The 26,960-nt window shown below is 30.7% G+C and overlaps 2 protein-coding genes across 3 annotated transcripts; both read right to left on the bottom strand.

Moving 5' to 3' along the window:
• Window positions 1–4,348: 4,348 nt before the first annotated feature.
• On the bottom strand, window positions 4,349–10,657 carry LOC129307263 (cyclin-dependent kinase C-2 C-like). 2 transcript variants are annotated; one of them, XM_054948171.1, is made up of 9 exons: window positions 9,791–10,657; window positions 8,125–8,409; window positions 7,398–7,715; window positions 6,654–6,881; window positions 6,272–6,369; window positions 5,821–5,929; window positions 5,268–5,735; window positions 5,096–5,157; window positions 4,349–4,826 (listed from the first exon to the last, which is right to left on the bottom strand). In XM_054948171.1, exons 1-9 carry the CDS (start codon window positions 10,145–10,147, stop codon window positions 4,823–4,825), a joined length of 1,929 nt encoding a protein of 642 aa, XP_054804146.1. In that variant the 5' UTR covers window positions 10,148–10,657; the 3' UTR covers window positions 4,349–4,822. The 2 variants fall into 2 exon arrangements, with proteins under 2 accessions (XP_054804146.1, XP_054804147.1); XM_054948172.1 differs by having other exon boundaries at window positions 5,875–5,929.
• An 893-nt stretch (window positions 10,658–11,550) lies between these two features.
• LOC129306336 (probable WRKY transcription factor 3) lies at window positions 11,551–16,579 on the bottom strand. Its single transcript, XM_054946873.1, has 4 exons — window positions 16,014–16,579; window positions 13,849–14,576; window positions 13,614–13,772; window positions 11,551–12,364 (listed from the first exon to the last, which is right to left on the bottom strand). Exons 1-4 carry the CDS (start codon window positions 16,434–16,436, stop codon window positions 12,082–12,084), a joined length of 1,593 nt encoding a protein of 530 aa, XP_054802848.1. The 5' UTR covers window positions 16,437–16,579; the 3' UTR covers window positions 11,551–12,081.
• Window positions 16,580–26,960: the final 10,381 nt, after the last annotated feature.

Here is a 26,960-nt window from a genome sequence, read left to right as displayed (position 1 = left end):
AAGTTAACCTTCTCGATTTAAGGTATAATTAAGAGTTCAATTCTCCTATTTTGTCTTTATTTGTTTTGATTGTCTGGTTATGTGTGGAGAAAGTGAGGTGAGCTTTATACATGCCCTCTCCCTCTCCTCCTCATCCTCCTTTCCATCACCACCATAACATCCCGTGTACCTCTTTGTTCCTCATGCATCCCCTCTATCACCCACGAGGGCCTTGCTCAAGTTGCCTTCTTCATCAGTATCAAATCGCCAGAACCCAAAAGCCATTCTCCTACACTCTTACTCCTCCTTCTTCATCTTCCTCCAGTGGGGTTCCCTTTGAAATCAAAAGTGGCCATTCCCACAATCATGGTTGGAACCAATTTTTAGACCACTAGGTTCATTATGCAAACCTACTTGACATAGTGAATCTGAACATCTCCCTTGGTTTGGTTATTAAAGGTGAGAACCTATTACCTTCTCTCCACACTGAGGAATCTTCGCCCACATCTTCCCATAATTTGGAGAAACCTCACTTAAAAGGTAAAGATGATGAGCTTCCTGTCATTTAATGTTTTTGATGTAGGTGTTTAGAGGTTTTATTCCACTTCTTTAATTGTTTATTAGGTTAGGGTTTACATGAATACGACCTTTAATGTCCTCTTCTTTTATCTAGTGGATTTTGTATTTTAAATGGATGCATCCAATATTGTTATCCATTGGCATTTGGAGTTATAGAAGTTGGATTGGGTTTTTTGTTATCCAAAACTATCCATAAACTCTTCACCATCATCAGTGTTTGAGTTTAAGAGGCTAGGGTTTCACGATCTGTGATTTCAAAAGTAATGTCGAGGTATGGATGTGTTTTAAGGATATGAGATTTAATCCCCTTTTCTTGAGACTCATATCATCCTATTATTAGACATATAATTTAAAGTTTAAATTGTCATTTAACCAGAAAAATATATAAATAAATTTAAACTATTAAATCTGATGTAAAAATTTTAAAATTATAATATTTTATTTATATATTTATATGAAATTATAATATAATTTATCAAATACTAAATATTAACCATTTATGAGCTTTTACCTAATCGTAATGAGAGGAAGAGGAGGGAAATGAAGAGTAAGAGAAAAGGAGACACATCTCCCCTTGCTTACTCCGGTTACACCTTTGCATGGTCAAATGATGATATAGACGGAAATTATGTCACGCATGAAATTTGCTTATGGTTTAATCTTCCCATTATATATATATAAGTTATATTCTAGAAATATATTTCTTTTTATAAATAACTTTATATATAAATTATTGATTACTTTTTTTTCACTTTGCTATTTTACAATTTTCAATAAATGTGAGTAAAAAATTATTATTATCATTATTATTGTTATATATAAAAGAAAAATTATTTTTAAAGAAGATGCATTCATGAGGAATATATTTTTCCAAATAAATTAAACTACTCCAATAATTTAATTATATTTTTTATTTTATTAAAATAGTTAAAATATCTCCTTGGATTGCCTGGTTGATCAATGATATAACCCCAATAAGTTTTTTCGGTTTTTTCAAACAATAAGCCTACTCCTAAATTTATATTAATTTTTTATCAACTTAATTATCATTTTTCAAGTAAAATCAATTTTATTTAGAGCTAATAATTCAAACTGATCGAACTTATTCAGGTCGAGCTCAATTTGGATCATTCTTAAAGTATCTTATCCTTTTTAAAAAGCCAATATGACTAAGTTCGATCCTAATACTTTTGGATTTTAGGCTTATTCAAGTCGACCTGAATATATAAAACTTCTTAAAAATATTTTTTTTGTATTTTTTGAATCAAATTTATTTTTTAAATAAATCTATTAAATATAAAATATTATTTAAATTTTAAAATAATAAAATAAAAAATAATAACTTATTAACTTTATACTTTTTAAAAATTTTGTTATATTAAATGTAATTTATTACAAATATTTTCTTTACTCATAAATTAATGTCTTAGTTGTTTAAATATTGCTTTTATCATTATTATATATAAATATTTTATATATTTTAATTAAATTATATTATTTTAATTATGGTCAAGTTAATCTCAATTCAATCACAATTATATCACTAATTTAAAATTATTGCCCCATTTAGTTCAAAATTTTTAGGAAAAATAAAAATAAAATTCCTCTAAAATGTATAAATGATAATTTGATCTCTTAAAATGTCATAATTTTTTTAAAGTTTTTAGAGACTTTTTTATCATTAATGAATTTATATAAATTACCAAATCACTCTTGTTGAAAATAAATGATTAACAAATTTTGTTTAAATATTTACAACTTTTCTTCTTATATTTATAACAATGTAATAGCAAATCATAAATTTACATGTTAATTTCTTATTTACTATTGCATCATTGCAAATATAAGAAGAAAAGTTATGAATATTTAAATAAAAATTATGAATTATTTGTTTTTAATAAAGATAATTTGATAATTTATATAAATTCATTAATGATAAAAAAGTTCGAAGGACTTTAAAAAATTATAATATTTTAAAGGACCAAATTGTCATTGTGTATATTTTGAAAAGATTTTATTATCATTTTTTTAAGTTTTTAATAACGTTTAGATAAACTGTACTTTTTATTTTTAAAAATATAAAAAAAATAATCATCATTACATTATATAAAATAAAATTATTTAATCATGAGTAAAATACTATTTTTTAAAAAATTATTTTTTAATTTTTTATATTATTTAACCCTATATATAAAGGATATTTACTCTAATTTTTTCTTAATTTTTAATTAAATCTGACGTGAATGATAGCAAAATAATTATTTAAAAATATTTTTTTATTTATTATGTTTATTCAGTCAGAAATTTTTACACCCAAATTTTTATTTTTAAAATTATTTTTAATTTAATTTTTATTTTAAAATTAATTATCTTATTTTATAGAAAATATAAAATATATTTTTTTGATACTCAAATGATATATAAAATTCAATTTTTTAAAAAAAATGAGTTGAAAATATAAAAATTAATATTGAAATATATTTTAAATATTATTTTAAAATATTTTGTAGATTATAAATAATAAAAATATAAAATATTTTTATATTTTAAAAAAATTTTATAATAAATTACTCAAATATATGACATTTTAATATAAAATTTTATTTTTTATTTAATTATTTAGGTTTGGGTCAAATTTTTTAGATTTATTTAGGCTAATTCAAATAAATCTAAATATAAAAAATATTAACTTAAATAAGTTTAAATATAAAAAATATTATTTTTTAGTTAGATTCAAAATTTTTTTAAGTGAATTTAAGTTAAATCATCAAACTTAATTTAAATCACCGATTCTAATTTTATTCAACAAACGTACTAACATAAAAAAAATAGCTTGGGAAGGAACCACAATTCCCAAAAAAAGTATTGAAGGGCCCAAAAGGAGAAGTAGGGTTTGAGGGAAGAGGTATAAATGGGCGAGGTAGAAGAGAATGAGTAAACAGGGCGCCTAAGGCCGAGCGCTTCCCTCTTGAGGAAGGGGTGGCGTGGTATTCCACGAGAGAGGGTATTCTGTGTGGCGCACCCTATTGCGGTGCGTGGGCGCATATCAATTCATTTCTATGAAGGGGCTTCATGGCCGCTTTTCTGCTCTAGTTCATAGCAGTTCAAGCGAGGTGTTTGCCCTACATCGCCTCTTTCTCTTATCGCTTCTCATTTTTGTTTCACTCTCTCCGTTAACCATTTTCACTTTCACTTTTCTTTGTTTTTCCGGGAAAACTTTCGGCTTTCAGGTCTTGCTTGATTCCCGTGTATTGTATTCTGTATTTCTTGTTTAAACCCTAGATCTGTTTTTGAAGGGGGGGGGAGTTGAAACAACCAGTACGCAAAAAATGAAGTCAGATTATGTATTTCAAGATTAGTTTGGTTCGGGGTTTGATGTTACTTGTTTGGTTGGGCAAGGAAAATAATTATATATAAATAATTTTATTTTTATTTTATTAGTGTTAAGATATTAAAAAAATATTTATATTTTTTAAATTTATTATGGAGGACGTATTGGTCAGGTTATAAAAAATTTTAAACCCCCCAGCCCCCAATTCTTTGACATGACAAACGTATGCTTAGAATTACAAGTAAATTTTAATAGCGTGGCAATGAAGTGATGTGTCATTGAAATGGGAATTACGTTTCCATAGATTAGTATGAATTGGAAATTACAAGTCTGATACCCGAATACGCAAAATTGAGGTGATAATCTTGTTTCCTTTTTCTAGTTTCAACTTGATTTGCGAACGAACAACAATTATTAGGTCACAAAAATAAATAAAGTTGAAGTGAACGGCCTCCGAAATAGGGAAATATACTTCTTCAGCTTCTTTTCCTGGTAATTTAGGAAGCCGTTACACCAACTGAAATGGTAGTTTTTTATTTTTCTTCATTTCCATGACAGTGTTGACAGTACCTTAACGAGATATCCATGAAGCATTGACATAGTATGTCTTTGGCATAATCACTAAACTCGTTAACCTGCTCGGCTGAGGGTGAGGAATAGAGATTAGGTAGGCAAGAGAATCAACGATCCTAAACTAAAAAGTAAGCCCTTCTTTCTTAAATTACACCATCTTGGAAAAGGGCAATTTACATGTCAGGGTTGCTCCTCTAATATAAACTGATGTTAAAACAGTAGACTCCTTTGACTGAATAGGGTCGGGGAGAGCCTATATCAGACGTTACAATGGTTCAGATGACCCTGAGCGAGCGAGTCCATCAATGGCTCTAATGTGGGGCAAAGCACGCGTGACTACTCTCCTAGAAATGTGATCATTTATCTGCAAAACGCATTGATTTATAATGAGCACTCATCTTTGCATGAAGCAACTGGTTGGCGGGAGGGGAAATTTATTGTTTCACTGGTCCTCGTCCTTGGCCATCTCAAAAGAATAAGTAATGCCCAAAGCACTATTTTTTAAACCTACTAATTCAAATACAAAACTTACAATTAAAATTTGAGAACGATGTCTCCATGAAATAAACCCCTTTAGATACAAGAACCAACAAATCATGCAAGGATAAGATGGATCCTAAAGTGTTTCTTTACCTTCCTAACCTTGATTTGCCAGCTGCAGGGCATGTACTTTCATGGCCAAGCTTTTCGTGGCCCTGCAAAATATTTGTAAGAAGAAATTAAAATGTAACCTGATACAAACAGGACAACAGAGGGTTTGCAACTGTAAGAATTTGTTTGCTGTTTTCTGAGGTTTCAAAATTACCTGAGTATCCGTCACACTATCCGGTGTTTCCATGGAATCAAAATTCGTTGATAAATTTGAATATGTATCGGATGCATCAATATGTTCCGGCTGACCAGACTTAGTCTGATGGCCTGTATTGCCCTTAAATTTTCTTTCTGCGACATCGATCACATGTCTGGTTAAATTATATGTGCCTTTTGCAAAAGTTGGATCCAGTGCGCTGATTTTGCTTTTTGAACCATCTGATAATGTGGATGAAACCTCTGGTTTTCTTCTTTTTGCCCATGCAAAGCCACTAGCTCCTGAGGCTGGTGCTGGTCCTGCTAATATACTGAAGCCACGAGGCACGCCATTGATCTGTGAGGTTTGTGACATTATTTCTATGGAAGGCTTTGATGGCTCCTTCTGCATAGCTTCTCCTTTTCCCTTGTGAAGATATGATTTAACATCATCTTTAACAACTTTTTGAGAATTGTTCTGTTTTTCCTGCATAAATAAGGACACAGAAGTAAATAAAAGCAGCAATCATCTTCAAGAAATATCGGATTAGGCACTGAGAAAGATCGAGTACATCAGTTGAAACTGGGTTACTGAAATTGTTTGGTTCCTGTAAAACTTTACGTACTCGTCTTTGCTTTCTTGATGTTGCAGCCTCACGCGCTTTACCATCAGTCTTTTTCCTGAGATAACAGAGATCCCTTTATTGGAAGCCATAACCAGCTCAATTAAAGTTTAGTTTAACAGCTTGCTTCAGTTACTCAATCTTGGAGGACCTAATTAATGGTTTAGTGAACAGCATAACTGTAACAGGCAGGTAATGAATCTAGAAACAGGATGATGACGTTTCCTTTATATTGTAAGACATTTTTTACTGGGCTTTGACATGATCAGTGCGTGTGCTCGGTTTCACCGTCCAAAAAAAAAACAAAAACAAAAACAAAAAAAGACAAATGCAGAGGGGAATAGAAATAGAAAAATAGCCATGTCCGTGACAAATTTTCTAGAAAGACGAGACCATTTACCTGCGAACCTCTTCCCGGTTTTTAGCATCCATTTCTTTGTTGGGTGGATATTTTGGCAGGCTTGATGGATCACAAGCAAATGGCTTGGTGCTGAAATACTGTTAATTGGTGTGACGTGGGACATGAAATCAGAAAATTAGATTAATTACAAGCAATTGATCAAAAACTGGAGCAAACATCATAATAAAATAACATTAACAAAACAGAAATTTCGAAGTCTGCATATGGAGCAGCAAGTCCAAAGAAGTTAGCATCTGAAAACCAACGTATTCCAGTGATATCATAATATGAAATCAAAAGGTAAAAAGACGCTTCTCCAAAACAAAAATTCTTCTCAGTGAAGGAAAATTCAATGTAGAAATCAAACTTCGGCAGGATCTACCTCAGACATCAGGGCAGAAGAGGCAGTCCCACGCTCACGGGGATCAACGGATAATAGAGTCTGCATTAGGTTTAGAGCAGTTTCTGGAATACCCAGAAACCTCTCCGATAAAGAGCTTTCGTAAGTAATCTGAGGTTTAAACATTGTTGCATGGGGAAGCTTGCACTTCTTCCAGAATTCATCAGGCGGTGAACCGCAAAGCTTAAAAATTTTGTGCAATTGTTCAACCTGTAGGTTCAAGGCGAACATCAAATTTAACTATCAAATTTAAATTTTAGATTTAATTTAATATATGGTCTGACATGAAATGGCCCTGTTTTCTAAGGTTCAAGAAGTGTTTTTTCCACTCAAAATAATGAAACAAACTCAAGCTAAGTAAAGGAGTTCATTCACTCTTTATTTTCACTTTGTTTTGTTAAGTTATCAACGAACTACTTCAAAAGCTTCTACAGTCAAAGTTTGAGCAGAGTTTTGTTTGAACAAAAACGTGAAATTATATCATAGTGGCCTCAGCTTAAAAACTTTTAAACATAATGCCATTTCCAAGAGTTTTCAACCGCAAAAGATAGAAGAAAAAAGGTCATTGTGCTAAGTTTCATGCATCGTATTGTGAAAAAAAATAAAATAAAACTAATACTTCATAGAAGTCATAGTTGAATAGAAAAATAATGGTTTTCTTCTTCTGAGTTCCTGTAAATTGGCTTGGGCTATCAGATTAATAAATAATTCTATTCTAAGGATTACCTCAGTTCTCCCCTTGAGGATAGGTTTCCCCAGAAAAAGTTCCCCAAATACACAACCCACACTCCACAGATCCACTGATACTCCATAGTTGGTTGATCCCATCAAGAGTTCAGGAGGGCGGTACCATAGAGTCACTACACGACTGGTTAATGGATGCTTGTTACTTGAGCTAATTGTATTTGCCAATCCAAAATCGCCTATCTTGAGAATACCATCATTATTCACTAATATATTGGATACTTTAATATCCCGATGGATGATACCACGTAGGTGACAGTGCTCAAGTCCACTCAGCAGTTGCCTCATGTAACATTTCACCTGTTGTAAAAAATTAAGGGGGAAAAAAACTCAAAATATAACCGCTAAAAGGAGCTAAGCAAAACTTTTCCCCAGATGCTTCAACAAAATTAATAATCAAAGAAAAAAATCAAGGAAATGAGTGTAAGAAGTTAGGAGGATTTTGGCTTTCTGCATATTCAGTTATGGTGCTAACTATATGTTTGGGTCGGAGACCTAGAAATCAGATTAATTTATTTCCACACACAAAGATTAAGATGTCAGAGAAACCTTCAAACACATTTAAATATGTCAAAGGATTCGAGAATACATAGTCTCTTTCCAACATTAGGCATGAGAAACGTTGTTCTTTCTTTGCCTTCTTTTCTGATATACGCAGTGTTCCATTTTATAAAGACACAAGTTTATTGAGAATGAGATACTAACAAACCTGTGAATCACTGAACGTTATATCAGGACAGGATACTAGTCCTGCAAGATCATGCTCCATATATTCAAACACAAGGTATATGCTACTTGATAGTCGGGATGTAATAACCCCCTCCAATTTCATGATGTTTGGATGATCAAGCCTGCGAAGAATTGTAATTTCTCTAGACATGAACCTCACGCTCTCAGGCTGAAAATTGTCAAACCGCACCTTCTTCAAAGCAAACATCCTCCCAGTTTCAACTTCACGTGCTCGGAACACACTGCTATATGTGCCTTGTCCAATCTATATATATATATATATTGATATATTATAAAGAAGGATCAGAAAATGAAATCCGGGGACCAGATAATGACAATATGACCTAGCAATGATAATAATTGAAAAAAAAAAAAACCATGATTTCTAGGGTGAGAATTTGAAGACACAGCTTGGCTTGCTCGAACCAATTTCCTTACAAGCTTGTTACGAAGGTCACAGGCTCATTCACAGGTGCCAAGTGTAACATTAAATATTTGAAATTTTTAACAGTTAACTTAACAAAACCTTTTCAACGAATAACATTCTTTCAGATCAAAACTAACAAATTCTTTAATATTCTGAAATAGCTCAATACCGTGTTTCCTTTAGTTTGAAAGTTGCAGCAAAGAAGAGAGAACAAATGGAAGGGAAATTGCTGGCAGGAAAAAATAACCTTGATGGTGATTGGTGAACTTGTACATGGGATCGGTTCATTATTGTTGAATTCATCTTCAAAGTTGAAAAAATAAATATGAAAAAAAAAAAAGTCTACCCTATGTAGATCATGCTATCTATTTTTGTTTTGCTGAAACTCAGAGGCTAAAATGTGACTAGTGTCATCATCTGGTTCATGAAAACTGCATTCAATCCCGCCATCTTTTAGCAGAAACGTAATCACTGAAGTTTAAGCCTGTATGTCCTTGAAGACATATACTAGTGATAATGATGTCCTTCTAGCACAAGTAATCCTTAAGGTTAAAGTGACTAGATAATGCAGCATTACATATAACTATCATTTTTATTCATGATACAGTTATCATGGAAGTTAGGGATTTGTAATCAATTGAGGTAATTTAAGATTTCATTCGGGATTATCAAAAAAATGTGTTAATGCCTAAGGATATCTTACCCTATCAGAGAATTCTAGTGGGATTGAGATTATTGGTATTTATATTGAGATTTCATAAGGATTTCATGGTTAGTTTTCCCAAAAGTAGGCCTAAAGTCTGTCTTAAGAAAATACTCCTGGCAAGTAATTTTTTTTCCCCCTTGTTTTTTGTTTATTTTCTGTTTTACTGTTTCCTGTTTTGCATGTTGGCATCAGAGAGTAATTCTACATCTTGAGGATTCCATAATATTATAGGTTCCTTACAAGCCGACTATCTTTGTAGGCCCCAAATGGCCTAAACCCACATTGTTAAATCTCAAAGATCCTAGTTTCTACACAATCAATGTACCCATAGACTAAGTTTATACATATACCAGTAGCCATAGGCCAAGTTAACAACTGAATATTCAATCCATCTGGACATTTATATAGATTTCAAAAGACACGAGTGAATAAAAACCAGTCTTTATATATATATATATATATATCAATAAAAACCAGTCTTGTAATAACAGAGATGAATATGAGATTTCCTGCCTTTTCTAATTTCTCAAAAGAATCTGCCCTGAGGGGTACCCATCCATGAATGGCTTCCCCCGCAGCAGCTGTGAGCCAAGGGGGCCATCCAGCGGCATTCAGCTCCGCTTCCACTATCCGATGCGAAAGCCCCATCTTGAAACTGAAAATCCCACTTCCTTTGGAGCTATCCTTCCCGGACTTCTTCCCATCTCGATTGCAATCCTCCGATTTTCGATCCCCTTCACCGGCAGAAGCTAACATCCCCGATCGGGATCGCGACGGAGGTTCCACAATCGCAGACCCATTGTCGGTGCGCACCTTCGAGTGCACGGGTGAATCTCCGGCAACCAAATTTTTGGAGTTAATGCAACCCATTTACCGCCAAATCCCGCCAGAATCGACCAAGACTCGAGAAACGCGATCGATCGATTCAATTTGGGATATGGAAGAAGGTAGGGGCGTCAGCCCTACATGAGTTCAAATGTGGTTGCACCACCTCCAAAAATGGTCGTCATAGCTAACGAGATAAACCCAGAAACGGGTACATTGGGAATCCCCCCTGCCCCCCCAACCCTTTCTGTCTCGTCTTCGATCCTCTTCTGTCCCAATTAGGCTTGCGAGGTCTGCGGGGGATGGACGATATTCAACTTCGAAGAGTTGATGGTATCCGAAAGCAAAGGAAGAGAAATTCGCGGGTCGGAATAGCTTCATAATTTCGGGGCTTCTTGGCATTGCAAAAGAAAGGAGAAGAAAAGGTGTAATGTAACCGTTCGGAGGCTCTGTTATCGTTTTCCGTTAGTTGAACAGAGACATCGACTCAAAGGGGCGAGAGACATGGTGGTCGTGGTGGCATGCCAGCGAGCTCCTCGAAAGCGCGTCACTCTCCATCCTTTTCAACTGCAGGATTCGAATTGAATTGAACCGGACACTTCTTAGTTTTGACCTTTTGACTTTTTTGGTTTCAATATTTCTTCATTAAAAATGTAGGATTTTTTTACATTATTTGAAAAAAAAAAATTACAACCAAGTCGAGTTAGCATAAATGACAAAGACTTTGTCCTTTAAACAAGCAATCAAAGATTAAATTTTTTATTTTTCATTTTGCAACTAGAATTTTAAAAATGAGTTGCACTACTTGGTAAAATGATAAAAGACATTGAAGGTAAGTGTAAATTAAATTCTTTTTTCTTTTATAGCGTAAGGAGCACAAGGTACAGAAAGTAAATGATAAATCTTTTTTAATTAAATTAAGACATATATACGAGTTGAGATTTAAACTCTCAATTATTTACTCAAGTGATAAGAAAGTTTACCATTTAAGCTAATTTTAGTTGATAAATTAAATTCTTTTAATTCAAAGAATTACTACTGAATTCAACTTAACCATTGTTCTTCCACTAATTTTTTTTTCATTATATCAATTTAATTTTAATAAAAATATTGTTTTATATAAATTACATTCTATTGCCGGCTACCTATAGTTCTAGACTTCCAATCTATTTCTGTTGGAAAACAGGAAATATACACAGACGCGAGCGCGCGCGCATTGTAAATCACTAAGTCCCAATTCTTTTCTTCTCTCTCGATGACCTCTCCCAGCACCAAGAGAAAATCATCCACGAAAAACAGGGTTCAGATAGGATGTTAAAATCACGAGAGATTTATCCAACACCTAAAATTGAGTTCTCGGCTTGCAAGGAAAAATGTTGATGGTAAGCTACACCACGTATGTGTCCACGGAACTGCTGCAACCAAATTTAGCTCCTTTTCTAATGAGATTGAATAACTATACATCATAAAATTATAAAATCAACTGTTCAAAAATTTGCAAGCACATGGAACATTCTTGTTCATTACAATGCACTACCACCAAATACGAGGATATAAATATAATACATTGAACTGAACAGCATCCTATGAAAAACAAATTACAAGAGGTTTGAAAGTTTACAAGGTAACAATAAGCCAAAGAATTGTGTGAACTTTCGATGCGAATCCAGCTTCCCAATTTTTCTTTGTGCTCTACTTTGAAGGAGGATTAGACAGTACCAGGAACAGCCTGATAGACTATAATCACGCTGAGATATTAGATGCAGTAATCTTCACACGTGATTGTGAACGACATGGTATAATGAGAATCCCTTAACTTGGATGTATAAGGGAAGTGTTACACACCGAGAACCTAGATGAGTTAACCAGAAAGTTGCACAACTGATCTTGACATCAGACTATCCTATGATTTGCTCTTCTTTCAAGCGTAAAGCAACCGGTCTTTGGCCATTATTTCCAAAATCCATATCTACATCAAACTATACTATGATTTGCTCCTCTTTCAAGCGTAAAGCAACCGGTCTTTGGCCATTATTTCCAAAATCCATATCTTTAAGCAAAGGATGTTTTTCAGGCACCACTCTCTGTGGTTTTACTGGCATTGAATTGCTGGTGGCTGTGTTATGGCTGCTGGTCTTAGCAGCAGGAACATCATGGTTATGTTTTCCCTCGTAGGTAGTTATGACAGCCTTGGGGTCTGTTGAAGCCCTTTCAACATGCTTACGCACATTGCATCCTGCACTGGTGCATTTGTAATAACTCCTGTACGCAGAATATGCAACATAAACGACTTAATTAGATTTACCCCCAGAAAATTTAAAAAAAAAAAAAAAAACTAAGATTGTCTCTCGTATTCCGATAGTGTAAAACAGAGCAAAAGAACGTAAACCATTTCAGATAAGGCCACTCAAGTGCTCCCCTTATAGGGTTGTTGAACTCATTATAAGGAAGTGGCAAATGGAATCCCAAAATTACTAAAAGGGACTTCTAAGCAGATTACGGGCAACTTAAATGCAGAGAAGCCAAAAGCATGAAGAATGGACTAGCAACAAAAAATGTCAAGAAGATACATATTTTCAGTCTAGCTAATCTTAAAAACCATGTTGTTGATTAGGGAGCAGAAACTGAATTTTCAAGAAAGATGATAACTTCAAAGATGCAATCATTTCATGACCTTAATTTAGAGATCAAATTCCAAATTCCATATTTACCCTTCCCCCCACCGGCCCACCCTCTATTCACATCGTGATTGAAAGCAAGTTACTACCTACACCTCAGGTTATCATACCATCTGATCTATCATCTAACCCCAACTGGTTCTGTATTTACTCTTCTTTATCAGCCAAAATCAAGCTTCCACTAGAATTGTGCAAGACAATCAAGATTTAAAACTAAATTAACAAGAAAAACTTCCCAGACAAGATAAGGAATTAGTAGTATGGTGCCATTAAGAATTTGAAAAGAAAATTCCAATCGGACACTTCTGCTTCTGTCCCTGAGCTTAAGCTAACTAAGACCAGAAAATCAATGGAAGAATAATATTACATGTCTAATATCTAAATTTCCCAAACCTAGCTTATGATGTTGTAACTGAATCATTTTAAAAAATGCATGCCGTAGGCTGCAAGAGAGAGCTTCATAGATGTTGCAATTTCTAACATGCAAGCTGGTGCCAGAGGTTATATTGCTATTTAACATAAGAATAACTTAATTCTTTGTCAGAAAACCAAACCAAAACTTATTGTGTCTCAGTTATGCTGAATCACCTTATCCAGATAAGTCCATTTTATGCCACCTAATCATTCGGTAATGTTTCTGAAGTTTGACCTTATAAGAAGATACTGTAAATGAACAAAAGGTTCCTTCATTTTTTATTAACTTCAGAGACTACACTGTAACCAAAGAACATGAAACTATTCCTCACTTAATATGATTTCAACATTGTAACTTGTTAGAATCATTTCTTTCTTTAAATTTTGAGAAAATATGAACCAATAGATCAAGTGGTCACCTTGGATAGGGATTTCCTTTTACCACTTTTTGCCCATACTTGCGCCACCTGTAGCCATCATCCAGAAGATCAACTTCACTTCTTGTTTGCACAATGATTTTGGGTTCTGTAACAGTCTTGTGAGACACAGGTGCTTCAGAAGTCACAGGATCAGTGTTCCTGCAATATTCAGTTTACGTAATGAATTAGCACAATATATAGCTATGTGATGTGGGATTAAAAAGGAGAAACTTGCCTTCTCTTGGGGTTTGGCTCACTGACGTCTCCCTCCTCTTCCCTTATATCACCACCACCCCCTTCCTCACTCTCACTTGATCCAGTTAGTTGCCTGTGAGCACCTTGATTAGATGAGGGATCACTCTCTGGCACTGAATGATCAGGCACACTTTCACCAAACTTCTTTAAATTTCCCACCCAGCCTTGTGTAGTCGAGTCAGACTGAACTTGAATGTTTGTATTTCCATTTAAATCAGAATTATCTTTAGTACGCTTGTTTGGCTGAGGCAGTTCATGATTATGCTGGCCTTTATATATAATTTCAATAATGTGCCCATCAGGAGCACGCTCAACCTTCTTCTTTACAGGGCAATTCAGATGTGTACACTTGTAGTAGCTCCGTGGGTACTCACTCCCTTTAACCTGCTTCTGCCCATACTTACGCCAATTGTAGCCATCATCTGCAGGTTTATCAATGGCTAAGGAAGACAGTTGATATTTCTTATCAGTGTGAGAAATATCTGAAGTCTCCATTTGAGCACTTCTAGAATCTGATGCAGATGGTGCCACTTGCTGGTCTGAAGCTTCACTTGGAACAAAAGATGCCTGCTGTACTATCAATGGTTCACCAGCAGCTGTAATGGCAGATTGTTGATGATCACCTTGCATATGCAAATGAGATTGTGCCAAGGCAGCTTGAGCCTGAACCTGTGCCAAAGCCTGCTGATGGGACATCCCAAAGGGGCTCTGTATATATTTTGAAATTTAAGAGACAATAAGACACATGAAAATATATGATCCATCCTTGGGCCAATATAAGTATGTGAATATGCAAAAGCTTGCATGAGCACACACGAGTGGTTCCACTGCCCACAAGAAAATATCACATGGATGCATAACAGCAGGAAAAAATGCCCAATAGCGTGACAAGCAGACATGCCATGTTACACATTATCCTGCACGGTTGCACATTTATCCACAGTCAATCCTATGCAGGCCAGACATCTCTTCCATGGACTTTAACGTCTTCTATGGAACAACTTATTCAGTGCAACAAGTTTTACCATGAAGAAAACTCAAAAAAAAAAAAAATCATAGGAGGAAGACAGATCTGAATTACCATGTTTAGTTGCAAAATTCAACAAAGATCATTGAGAATTAGAATGGCATAGGAAGAAGTACAAATAACCATTATTGTCATAAGATAAGCAATTCCAGTTATTGACTCAAATCCTAAAATTTTTCTGCATTTTCTAGTCATTTTCAAGCAAACAAGCTTTTAGAAGAAAAAAATTGCAATCTTGAACTTTTCATCTCCAAATTTTCGTTGCCAAAGTGAGCATTCATTAAACTGGCTGGCGAACTAATCAATTCTATCACTTTCTTCTACTGAACTTCAAAAAGGGGGTGATTATAGACTTTTTTCAGTTTCCAGTCAGCGTCAAGACTCCCAATTACAATTCCTTTGTCACCTGAAGCTAGTCAAGCATAAGGGAAAAGAATTTAAAAAAAAAAGTAAAAAAAAAAAAATTACAATTCCCTTAATAGGATTAAAGGTTTCTCTAATCATTTTCTCTTTTGCTCTGGAATCTAGATCACATAATTATTACCGTATACCATGTCACAAAAGGATATTATGAATTTAGTGAAACTACTTGGAGCAATTAAATAAAATTCCTGAAGATCACTTCTTGACTGTAAATACTAAATACCACGCCGTTAATAAAATATGAGTATGCTATAGTGCAGAAACTCCACTTTCAGAATAATAACAATGACATCAATGAACCATAGAGCTAAGAAACTGCAGTTCGCCATTCTCCATACTAATTAAATTTCAATTTCCCGAAAACAAATATATTATCTGTCCAATCATATGCAGCAACGAACAACAATTTGAGGAAGCAATTCAACATGCAGGGGATGATGTATTTTTTGAGACAAAAGTAGATATCAAGCTGTCAAATTTAATCGAATTTATTTTTTTATTTTAAAAAAAGGCCATATATGTCCAGGAATAAGCATCAATGAACAACCATTTAAAGCAGCTATAAAATAAACCTAGAGTGATGCGGTTTTCTAATAGAAATAAGCTACCAAGTTCATAAACAGAATCCCATAAATGTTAGCCCCGAAATTGAAGGGAAAAGAAGCTCAATTGCAAAAGTCAATCCATTAAATTACCTGCGGCTGAAAGAAACCCGGTGAGTTAAGCAACCCAGAAGGGCTGAACCCAGGTGGAACGGTGAACAATGGTGAACGCGCAATAACCAGATTCATGGGTCTACTCTGCTTAAAACCCGAATTCTTCTGGCCCCGATCCTCAGCAGTAGCTTCTTTGGAGGAATTGTCCGTGGAATTTTCCGGGAACAAGCTGGGCCTCGCACCGAGAGCAAGCGGAGAAGCCATAGCTCCGGCGAGTAACTGAGAAAAGGACCGAAAGTCAGAGTCAGGGTAATTATCCGTGAAGAAGCTGGATACGAGTGTCATCGGACCAGGGCTTGCGCCTGGCCCCCCGGAGAAGAAGGCCTCCATGGAAGGCCGAGGTGGGAGAGTGATCGTCGGACGAGGCGGTGCCGTGGCGGATCCGCCGTTCTTCGTGGCCATTAGATGATAACTACTGTCGCTGGATTTCCGTACTCGGTAACTAGAAAGTGGTGGCGGTGTCCCGATTTCTCCTTCGTCAATAATCACGCAATTGATGGTTTCGTGCAGTCTTGAAACTCAGTGTAAGAAAGTCCACGGAGCAGAAACTGCAATGATTTCTTTCCTCCCATTCTTCGTTATTGCATTATTATATGATTATTTCTTTATTACAATGTTACTGTTTATCACATTGCTTGTCTTTTCCATTAAAAAAATAAATTACAAATATCAATTCATATTATTATAAATAATAATTCTAATTATAAAATAAGTTATGCATAAAATTTAAATATTTTATTTATAATTAAAATTTCTATAATTACAATTTATTTTTTAAAAAATTATTCAAATCTGATTATAATTAATTTAATCATTTAGAACCTTCTATTTTCTCTAAGTTTTAATAAATTATATTCATTTATTAATAAAAAATTAATATGTTTTTTTATGAAAATTAATTAATTCTTATGTAGATAATATGTTTACAAAATATTAAATTTTAAATAATTATTTTAAACAATATAAATTGCATGCGTGATGCCAGAAAAGTAGCAAAGAGATTAAAAAAGTAGCCAACATTTTTTTGAAATACGGGCAAGTAAAAGCTTATTAAGCATAGCATTTATCCCTAAGATACATGCTTCGACAACTAGCAAGTACATGATGTGCCAAGAACGTATAAGAGCATCTATCTTAATGACATCCCTAGTGGTGTGAAAAATACGCAATCTCTTGTAGAGATCTCGTCACAAAGATGGTGCTTTAGGGTAGAATCAAATTTAAGTAAACTTATGGTATTGAAGGAGCTAGAGTTCTGACCCAAAAAAAAAAAGAAAAAAAAGAGAAAAAAGAGTTAGAGTGAAAATACACTTTATCAAGCTTAAGTTGTGGACAAATTTCCAAACTAGTTTTGATGGCTATGATTTCGGCATGGGAAACATTTTTACTTTTCTATCTTATCAATGAAAACATTTAAACTAGTTATTTTAAACAATATAAACTGCATGTGTCATAGCAAAAAGAGCAGCAAAGATATGAAAAAAGTAGTCAACATTTTTTTTAAATACAGTAAGCTAGCAAAAGTTAGAAGAAACAAAATCAAAAAGGATTACCATAGTCCATATATTGCTCTGGTTTTATTTATAAATCACTTTTAACATATTTTATTAATATTAATGAAAATTTTAAAATTTATTAACTTTATCTTAAAATTTAATAAATTTTTAACTTTACTGTTATTAAATATACATACTTCACTAACATATTTTTTTCTTCTTAATATTTAATGGAGAGTAAAAAAAATTTATAATAAAATTTAATGATATAATTTATTAAAAAAAAAATCTCTACCTCATAGATAAGATCAAAGAGAGTATAGTGTTTATCCCTGAGACACATGCTTCGACAACTAGCAAGTACATGAAGTACCAAAAACGTATCAGAGCTTGATGCAACTCTGGTGGCATGAAATAGCTTCACTCCCTCCTTGAAAAATAAGCAATCTCTAATGAAAGAGATCTCATCAAGAAAATAGTACTTTGGGTAGCATCAAATTTAAACAGATTAATAGTGTCGAAGGATTTAGAGTGAATCTACACTTTGTCAAGCTTAAGCTGAAAGCAAATTTCCAAACCAGTTTTGATGGCTAGGATTTTGGTGTCGAAGACATTTTACTTTTCTATCTTATCAATGAAAAGTTTTGTAAATTTTTGATGCAACAAATTGTTATATTAATTTAAATTAGCATGGGATTTTGTGTCTTCATGGGATATTTTTTTTTTGGATAAAATTTGAATAATCGTGACTATATTCAATATATCTTCTCAAATAAAATTTCGAGTGGATTACAAATTTTAAAACAAACCAAAACATTAATATTAAAGCCCCAATACAAATTAGGGATACAAAATTACACCATGTTCTTGTCCAAAAAAAAATAACTTAATGTCCAAGATTTAATTTTAAAATACATTGCATGTATAAATTTAATTACCTATTTTTTCTTATTCAAACAGGAGTGACTCCAGCAATTTATCATATAACTTGAAAATAAAATAAAAAAGAAAAGGAGGAATCAGATTTTGTTTAGAAAATAAAAAAAATACTATTAAACGATAACTATAAAAATATAATAAAAATTAATGATATTATTTCTACTTATACTCTTATTTTTTTAGAAAAATTGACAATAAAATCTCTATAAAATATATAAATAACAATTTGATCTACCAAAATGCAATAATTCTCTTAAAGTCTCTAAAAAAATTTTTATCATTAATGAATTTATATAAATTACAAAATTACTCTTATTGAAAATAAATGATTTACAACTTTTTTTCTTACATTCATAAATTTTTTTTTATATTCACAGTAATGCAACAATAAATAAGGAATTTAACATATGAAATTATAATTTAATGTTACATTATTGCAAATCTAAGAAGAAAAGTTGCAAATATAAAAAAAAATTATGAATTATTTTTTTAATAAGGAAAATTTAATAATTTATATAAATTTATTAATAATAGAAAATTTTTTAAAAATTTTGAGAAAAATTATGACATTTTAAGGGACCAAATTATTATTTATATATTTCAAAAAAAATTATTATCATTTTTCTTATTTTTTATGTTCATCTATTAGCTGTGAAGTTTGTTTAAAACAAATTCTTATTTCCTCGCAATCTTATTAATGTGCGTAAATTTTACTCATGCTCGTATCCCTGTAAAAATAAAAGAAAAAATTATACTTAGATCCCAAAAAAGAGAATTTATTAACAAAATATCTCATAAAATTCATAAAATACTCTCAAATCTAACATGTTGTGTATTTATAATTTAGTTAAAAGCATTTATAATTGAACAATGAGAATTTATAACTTGCTATTTTAAATTGTCATTTTCCTTTGCGAGTTGCAAATGCATGTTACCCAATTGTAAATGTTCTTAGTCAAATTATAAACACATAAGATTTAAAATTTGAGGGTATTTTGTCAATTTTATGAGACCTATTGATAATAAATTCTCTCATGTAAAACCTAGGTGTAATTTTTTTAAAATATAAGTCATAATCTTAGTCTCTCATAATGCAGCAAACCAAATATTCAAATCCTCCTTGAAAGATATGCTTATATTTAATACTCAATTATGTCTTAAAAAAATTACCTTTAATGAAAGGATACTTACGAGTATGCTCATGTCTCTTATTGAGCTACGTTGAGCTATTTTATTGTCAATAATTGAGTAAATCAACCATGTGACTCAATTAAAGACAATTTTTTTACTCTCAGATTGCACACAAGTAGCAAATATCAATATAAAAACATAACCACTACTTGTCTCCAATTAAGCCACTTGATTCAACCATAAGCAGCCACATAACTTAAACAAAAACAAGCTTGTAGCTTTATTTTTATAGATAGATAAATGGATAAGTGTATATATTAGCTGCACAATAAATCATAGGCAGAAAACACAATTGCATCCTACAAATAGACCTAACCGATGCAATCATGAAATCCAATAAGATGGATATCATGGATATCACTTGAAAGGAGAAAATCGACCGTAGTCTAATGAGCAATTGACTCGTAAATATTGATATGTTCGGTCAACCAAGAGATATCTAGACACAAAAGACAGTCCACAAATAGCCATTATGATGAATAAGTAACAGTGTGTTCAAATTCATAGTGTTGTTAGTATTGATTATAATTGATAGAGAATTTTTTTAGCTGTAGATGTTATTCATAGTCAGATCCAACAATATTTAAATTTAACTAAAATTGACCTAATAATATATATATATATATATATATATAAAGGTTGCTTTTTAATACGTATATTTTAATGGAAAAATGAAACTTTTTGCAAGCTGAGACATGCTTTTTTAAATATTTTTTTCATACTTTTGTTAACTAGATTGTATCCAAACTAAAAAAATGTTTTTCAAGATTTAAAAGTTGAATTAACGACTATATGAAAAAATCAATCCAATTTATAGATATCATAGCAAGCCTGTCATTTTAAATTACAAACAATATGACTATTTTTTCAGATTATATAATATGTGATAAAATGTATTTAATATAGGAGTGTATGTATATGGGTAAAAGTAATAAATAAATTATAACAATTGTATTTTTTTATTTTATTTTTTTGGTTGATATTTTGATGCAGACCACTCCCTTTGTTTCTAAGCACAGATTGACAAGTTTGCTTTCTTTTTCTTAGCATAAGGCTCCATTTAAATTGTCTAATGTATTTACTTTTTTTTTTTTTTGGGACAAAAGTGTCTTTATCAATGGAGGTACCCCAACATTACTCTACATGAGGGCATTGTTGGCAAGACAATGTAAATTATTGACAAAATTTATTACTTAAAACTAATATAGCTAATTTTCTTAATTCCTGAGAAATAGGTAAAATAAATGTTTAAATGAAAATAGAGGGAGTATCAATATCAATTTAAGAGAAATGATAGATTGGAGCAAGTTGGAAAAGCAATAATAGACGGGATATCCTTAAATACGGAAGTTGGTAATTGAAGATAAGGTCCTTTAAGCAGGTCAAGTGGGCAACAAAATGTGGGTGGCGGATACCGTCAATTCATATCTGTATAATTAATATACCTGCCTCACCGTCCACGCGCGCTTGTCATTGCCATATTCAATTTATAATTGTAATTATTAATTACTTTCATTATTTTTGATGCAGCAACATTCATACTCTGGGCAAAGGTTTTCCTGCTCGTGCTCATTCAAAAGATGAAATTTAAATCATTTACATTTTTATTTAATCGATACAGATTTAAACTATTATTTTATATTAATTTATTAAAATAAAAATTTATAAAAATTATAAAATAATTTAATCTAGATTTAATTTAGATAGTCTAATTTAATATTAAAATTTTTATGATTAATGCATATTAATTATTCAGATGCACTGTATGCAGTCCAAATATTATATCTGGATTCTGCAGAGTGCATTTGAAAAATTTAAGATATTCAATTATAAAAATTTTAATATAAAATTAAACCCTCTAATCTAAATCTAGATTAAATTAAAAATTTATAAATTATTTTTTTAATTTTTATAAATTTTTATTTTAATAAATTAATATAAAATAATATTTTAAATTTAAACTGTTCAGATTAAAATTTAGATGATTCAAATCTCATATCAAGAATGAGCACCATGTACTCATCCAAGAGATGAGCTGGAAAACCCTTTCCCATACTCTGATACTCAGCTTTCATGCTAGTTTCACTTCTACTCCCTCATCAAATTATAAAATATTTTTAAATAAAATTATATATATTAATAAAATTTATTAAATATGTTTTTTTGGTCTTGCTCCCTTCATCCTTTATTTTTAGTTGAATCACACATAATAATAAAAATTTGTTATTTATTTAAAATTATATTATATCATAATAACTTTTCAATTTTGTCTTTAATAATATCAATTAATATCATGATGGTGGTAAAGCACATAATTAATATTTTTTTTAAAAAAATAAGGATAAAATTATTTAATTATTCAAAAATATCATAGCATCCCTTATATTTAGGGATAAAATAAACTTCTAAAAATTACTGTATATATAGGGACAGATAAAGTATTTATAAGTCACTTCTAAAATGTTTCATTAATACAAAAAAACCTTAAATCTCGTTACATTTGTTTAAAAATTTAATAAATTTTTAACTTTATTCCTAATAAATATATATACTTTAATAATATATTTTCTCTTTTCAACATTTAATAGAGAGTAAAAAGAAAATTTTATGATAAAAATTTAATTATGTAACTTATAAATGATACAAAAAAATTTTTTTTTTACTTTATGAATAGAATCGGAGGGAGTATTTTACAATTTTATTTTTTAAAAAATAAAAATATAAACATCTAAAAATACCTTTCATTTAATATTAAATTTATAAAATATTAAAAAAATTATTAATAAAATTTTATTTTTTATTTTAAAACGTTAAATTAAAAAAAAAAATTTAATTTGAGACGGAGTGTTGATTGAGTATTTTGCAACCCGTGACAGCATCAAACAGGGCGCCTATTTGACCACGTGCCTATGAAAGTTCAACCCTTTTACACTAAAGTCCATTGATTTCGTCGGTTATTCCAATTTCACTGCGCATAAACCGCCTTATTTGAAAAAAAAAAAAATCAAAATTATAAGTATCTTCCTCTATTATATGGAGACATTTCTAAATAAATTGAATGCAGCACATCATTTATAATTTATTTAATTAAAATATTTTAAATTATTTAAATAAAATTTTGTGTGACATTATTTTAATTTATTTTATTTTTATAACAGAATACATATTTAATTTTTTATATTTTATCTCTTTACTATCATTAATATCATAATTAATTTATATTTATTAATATTAAATATTATATTTTTATTGAATAAACTACAGATGACACCTAAGAGTCTAATATTATAAGACATCTTCTGAAAAAAAAATTTGGTCTTCAATAACATAAGGTACTTGATGGTATATTAATTATGTTTTTCAAATGTTATTTATATTTATTAAACTCAATAATTATTTGAGAGAATATAATATAATAAATTTAAAAATTTTTGTTAAATTATAGGTACAATTAGAATTGTATTATATTTTTAGATAAAATTAATGATTCAACTACTTCTCTTTGATTACGATGAAGTTATTAGAAGTGTGTTATAAAAAAATAAAAAATTACATTAAAGTCTCACATAAAAAAATTAATTATTATAAAGTTTATTGACAACTGAATTAAACTGCATTGATAATATAGTCAATTGTTAATACAATTTAATTCAATTATTAATGAATCTTATAGTAATTAATTCATTTGTATAAGGGTTGGTTGTAACTCTCTCTAAAAAAAACCGACAATCTCTCAAACTTTTGTATGAATTATTATGTCAACACGTTTAATGTTATTGGCTAATTTAGGGTCTCAATTAACTCCAAGCAAATAAACATATCACTCCATGCATGTGGAGAGGGGTAGCAGATACAAGATTTGAGAGTCCTAGTATCTTATGTTTCTCTAACTGACATAAAATTAATAAGTCTATGAATTTGATTGCATTCATTTCTATAATTTGAATGTGAACTTTATAGAAGCAATCAATTTCAACAATTTATATTTAAATTTAGATCAAGTCTTGAGATTTCTCATCTAATATCCTTTCCATTTCATCTTATAGGCAACGAATAAACAAGTACTTGTGCAATAGTTATAGCGGCAATAAATGCTTGAATGGAATGGAAAGAGTGGTGGGGGGACAGGGTTGTCATGAGTCTTAAATACTACAAGAAGTGGCTCCAACTAATATTAATGATGATCCCAAAAATGAAAAAAATGGTGGTTTTTATGTTGCTTAAATATAGATTTTTTGTTGCTTTTGTCATTAAAAAATATAAATTTTTTATAAGAAATTAAATATTAAAAAATATGATGTATTTTTAATATTTCAAGATATAATTAATGTATTTTTTTTAAAAAATACCCTTAATAAATATATTATTGTGTATTTATTTTTACGTAAATCACTCTATTAACTAAGGATATTATGGAAAGATGATGTTAGTTTGAAGAAGAATTTAATTAATTTATTAAGAGGTAAAATTTAATTTTTAAACCAATATATAACGTATGACAATTTTATGAATTTGTAATATTAGTGCACACTAATGAATAACGTAAATTGCAACTAAAAAAGGAAGAAGGAGAAGAAGATGCGTTGTTCATGAGCAATGTATCGCTATATGTAGTAAATTTATTTTTCAAACTCGATAAAAAGAACGCGTCCACTCTAATAGAAAAAATTGGAATAAATTAATGAAATTAAGAGCTCATTTGAGTTTCAATTGGGTATAATTAATTATAAAATAATTAATTAAATTATTAATTATTAATTATTAATTTTAATTATAATTGATTATATTATAACACAATTTATTTGGATATTATTTTTTTAAAATTAATTTTAATAGAATTAAAAATATTTGGATAATTTAGTTAAAATTAATTTTAACTGTATAAATTATCATAAAAGACATTATTTTTTTAAAATTCAAATATTCATAAAATTTGTATCTAATATTATTAAATTTATTAAATTTTATTTAAGAAGTAAAATATATTATTTAAATTATATATCTGATTAATTAAAAAAATTAAATTATATTAATATTAAAATTTTAATTTATGTAAATAAATAACTCAATATATCTTAGTTTAAATAAATTTAATAAAAGAGAAAAATTTAATTCTTAAATACTAAATATTAATTTTACAATAACTAATGAAAATGATAATATAAAAGTTAACTTCTAATTATATCACAAATATGAGCCAAATCTCATGAAAATGTTAAATAATGCCTTGAAATTTGGCAACATAAAAAATATAACAATGTAACAAATGACTCAAAATATACCTCTCTGGACATTTGCAACAATCTTTATAATAACCATAAATTTTAAATTAAATTAAATTAATTTTTTTATCAGTTAATATTTTATTTAAATTAGTTTTATAATAAGTATTAAATAATGGTTGATAGTTGACAGAAATTTATACTAGTAACTTTTTTAAAGATTTAAAGTTTGAATTTTATTAAGAAAAAGAAAAGAGAAGATAAGGGAGTTTGGTTTTATTTTTATTAAATTTTATGTTTTTTTGATATTTTTTGGACCCTTTTTGTAATTTTTCCACGTGCTTTTTGAACAGATTTTTTTTTTTATTCTCTTCCCTTCTCATTGGAACGCCAGAAGCGCACAGATACAGCTTAAGAAAAAAAAAATTGATTTTTCTCTTTATAATTGATTATCTACTTAAATTGATGTTCGGGTATTCTTTTGGAAAATCAACTTTTTAACTAAAAAAATTGATTATTCAGCTAATCCAGACATGCATTAATGGATCAATGGGGAGTTGGTGTTGGGAACATGGAGTCAGCGATAGATTGCGGCACATTCACTATTAGACGTGACGTCGACCAACAGGCAAGCTGCCATATGATAGAAAATGCAAACTCCTAGTCTCATGTTATATCTTTGATTTGAATGGTTTTGCTTCTTTTTTCTTTTTTTCCCCCTTCGTTTGTAATTGCTTGTGATTTTTGTACGTAGATATGTTTTACCCCAATCTCAAACACACAAAAGTTATATTATGTTCCCCCTCGTCCTTTTTATAAATACTCACTAATCATTTTATATGAATTAGAGAAATTAGTTGAAATTAAAGTAGATATTTCTTGTAAAAATTTGAAATTACTCCCAATAAAAGTTATTAGTTATATTATACTTTTTTCCTGCTGTTTATTTAAATAAAGATGATGACATGAGACATTATATATCTGCTCATTTAAACTGGCATTTCTAGACCGCTTGTCTGCGCAAGTGGTTTAGAAAGAGAGATAACAGCAATATCGTAATTAAACAGCATCTTGTTAAGACTTTTTAAACTAACTACTTGAGTAACCGGTCTAAAAAGCAGTTTCTAGAACGGTTGTCAACATAATCGATCCAGAATGTTTTTGTAACAGTCAAAAAATTCAAACTTTTGTACCTTCTAAACTAGTAAACATTATATATATATATATATATGGTTTAGAAAGGTGTTTTTATTTTTACAAATAATTTTTTTAAGATATCTAGACCAGTTAACCTGACATCTGATTTACATAAGGGTTTGATTTTCCTTGAAATTAATTCCTTTAAATGACTTTGTAGACTGGTTCCTTCAGAAGAATAAAAAACCCCTTTCAAATTATTTCGCACCTTACTTGATTGTCTCTCTTGGTTACACTCTGATTGTTCAAAGTCTCTCCTCCAACGTCCGTCTTTAAGCAAATCCAAGAACCAATCAAGAAACCCATCTTTGAGCAACCCAAATTCAGCTCATAAACCCAAAACCCAAACTCGAGAAACCTGAAAACACCTTGCTTTGAGTAACCTAGATTCGTGCTTCCTCACCTTCGTGTGCTTGAACCCATAAATCATACATTGAGCTTGGTGATTTGCTTCTCTAGCTTTAATCTTTCGTGTTCGGCCATGCTTCAATCTATAAGCTTTAACCCTGGTATTTTGTTTAATTTTTTTGGCAACACCTGAAATTTTCAATCTCTAAGCCTCATCATCTAGTGTTGAGCTTCAATTCTTTGAGTAAACACCAAAAAATTTTTGAATAATTTTCGCGAGCTTCATTGCTTGAATAAGCTTCTGTGACTATGACTCAATATTGGTTGTGAATTTTTTAAAAAAAAAAACAGAGAGAACTTGTGAAACTGCTCATGGCCCATGATGTAGCTTATCTTGTGTTTGAGTTGTGCATATGACCTGCTTGTTAAAATGCCTTTTAGAATTGTTCTATATGATATCCTGCTATCAAGTTGAACTCATGGTGTTTTCAAATAGTTAAAAATGCCTTTTAGAATTGTTCTTTGCTAACCCT

Source organism: Prosopis cineraria, unplaced genomic scaffold, assembly GCF_029017545.1.
Source record: "Prosopis cineraria cultivar Desert tree isolate PC_DT_omini unplaced genomic scaffold, ASM2901754v1 PC3, whole genome shotgun sequence".
NCBI lineage: Eukaryota > Viridiplantae > Streptophyta > Magnoliopsida > Fabales > Fabaceae > Prosopis > Prosopis cineraria.
This window is presented reverse-complemented; position numbering and strand designations above follow the sequence as displayed.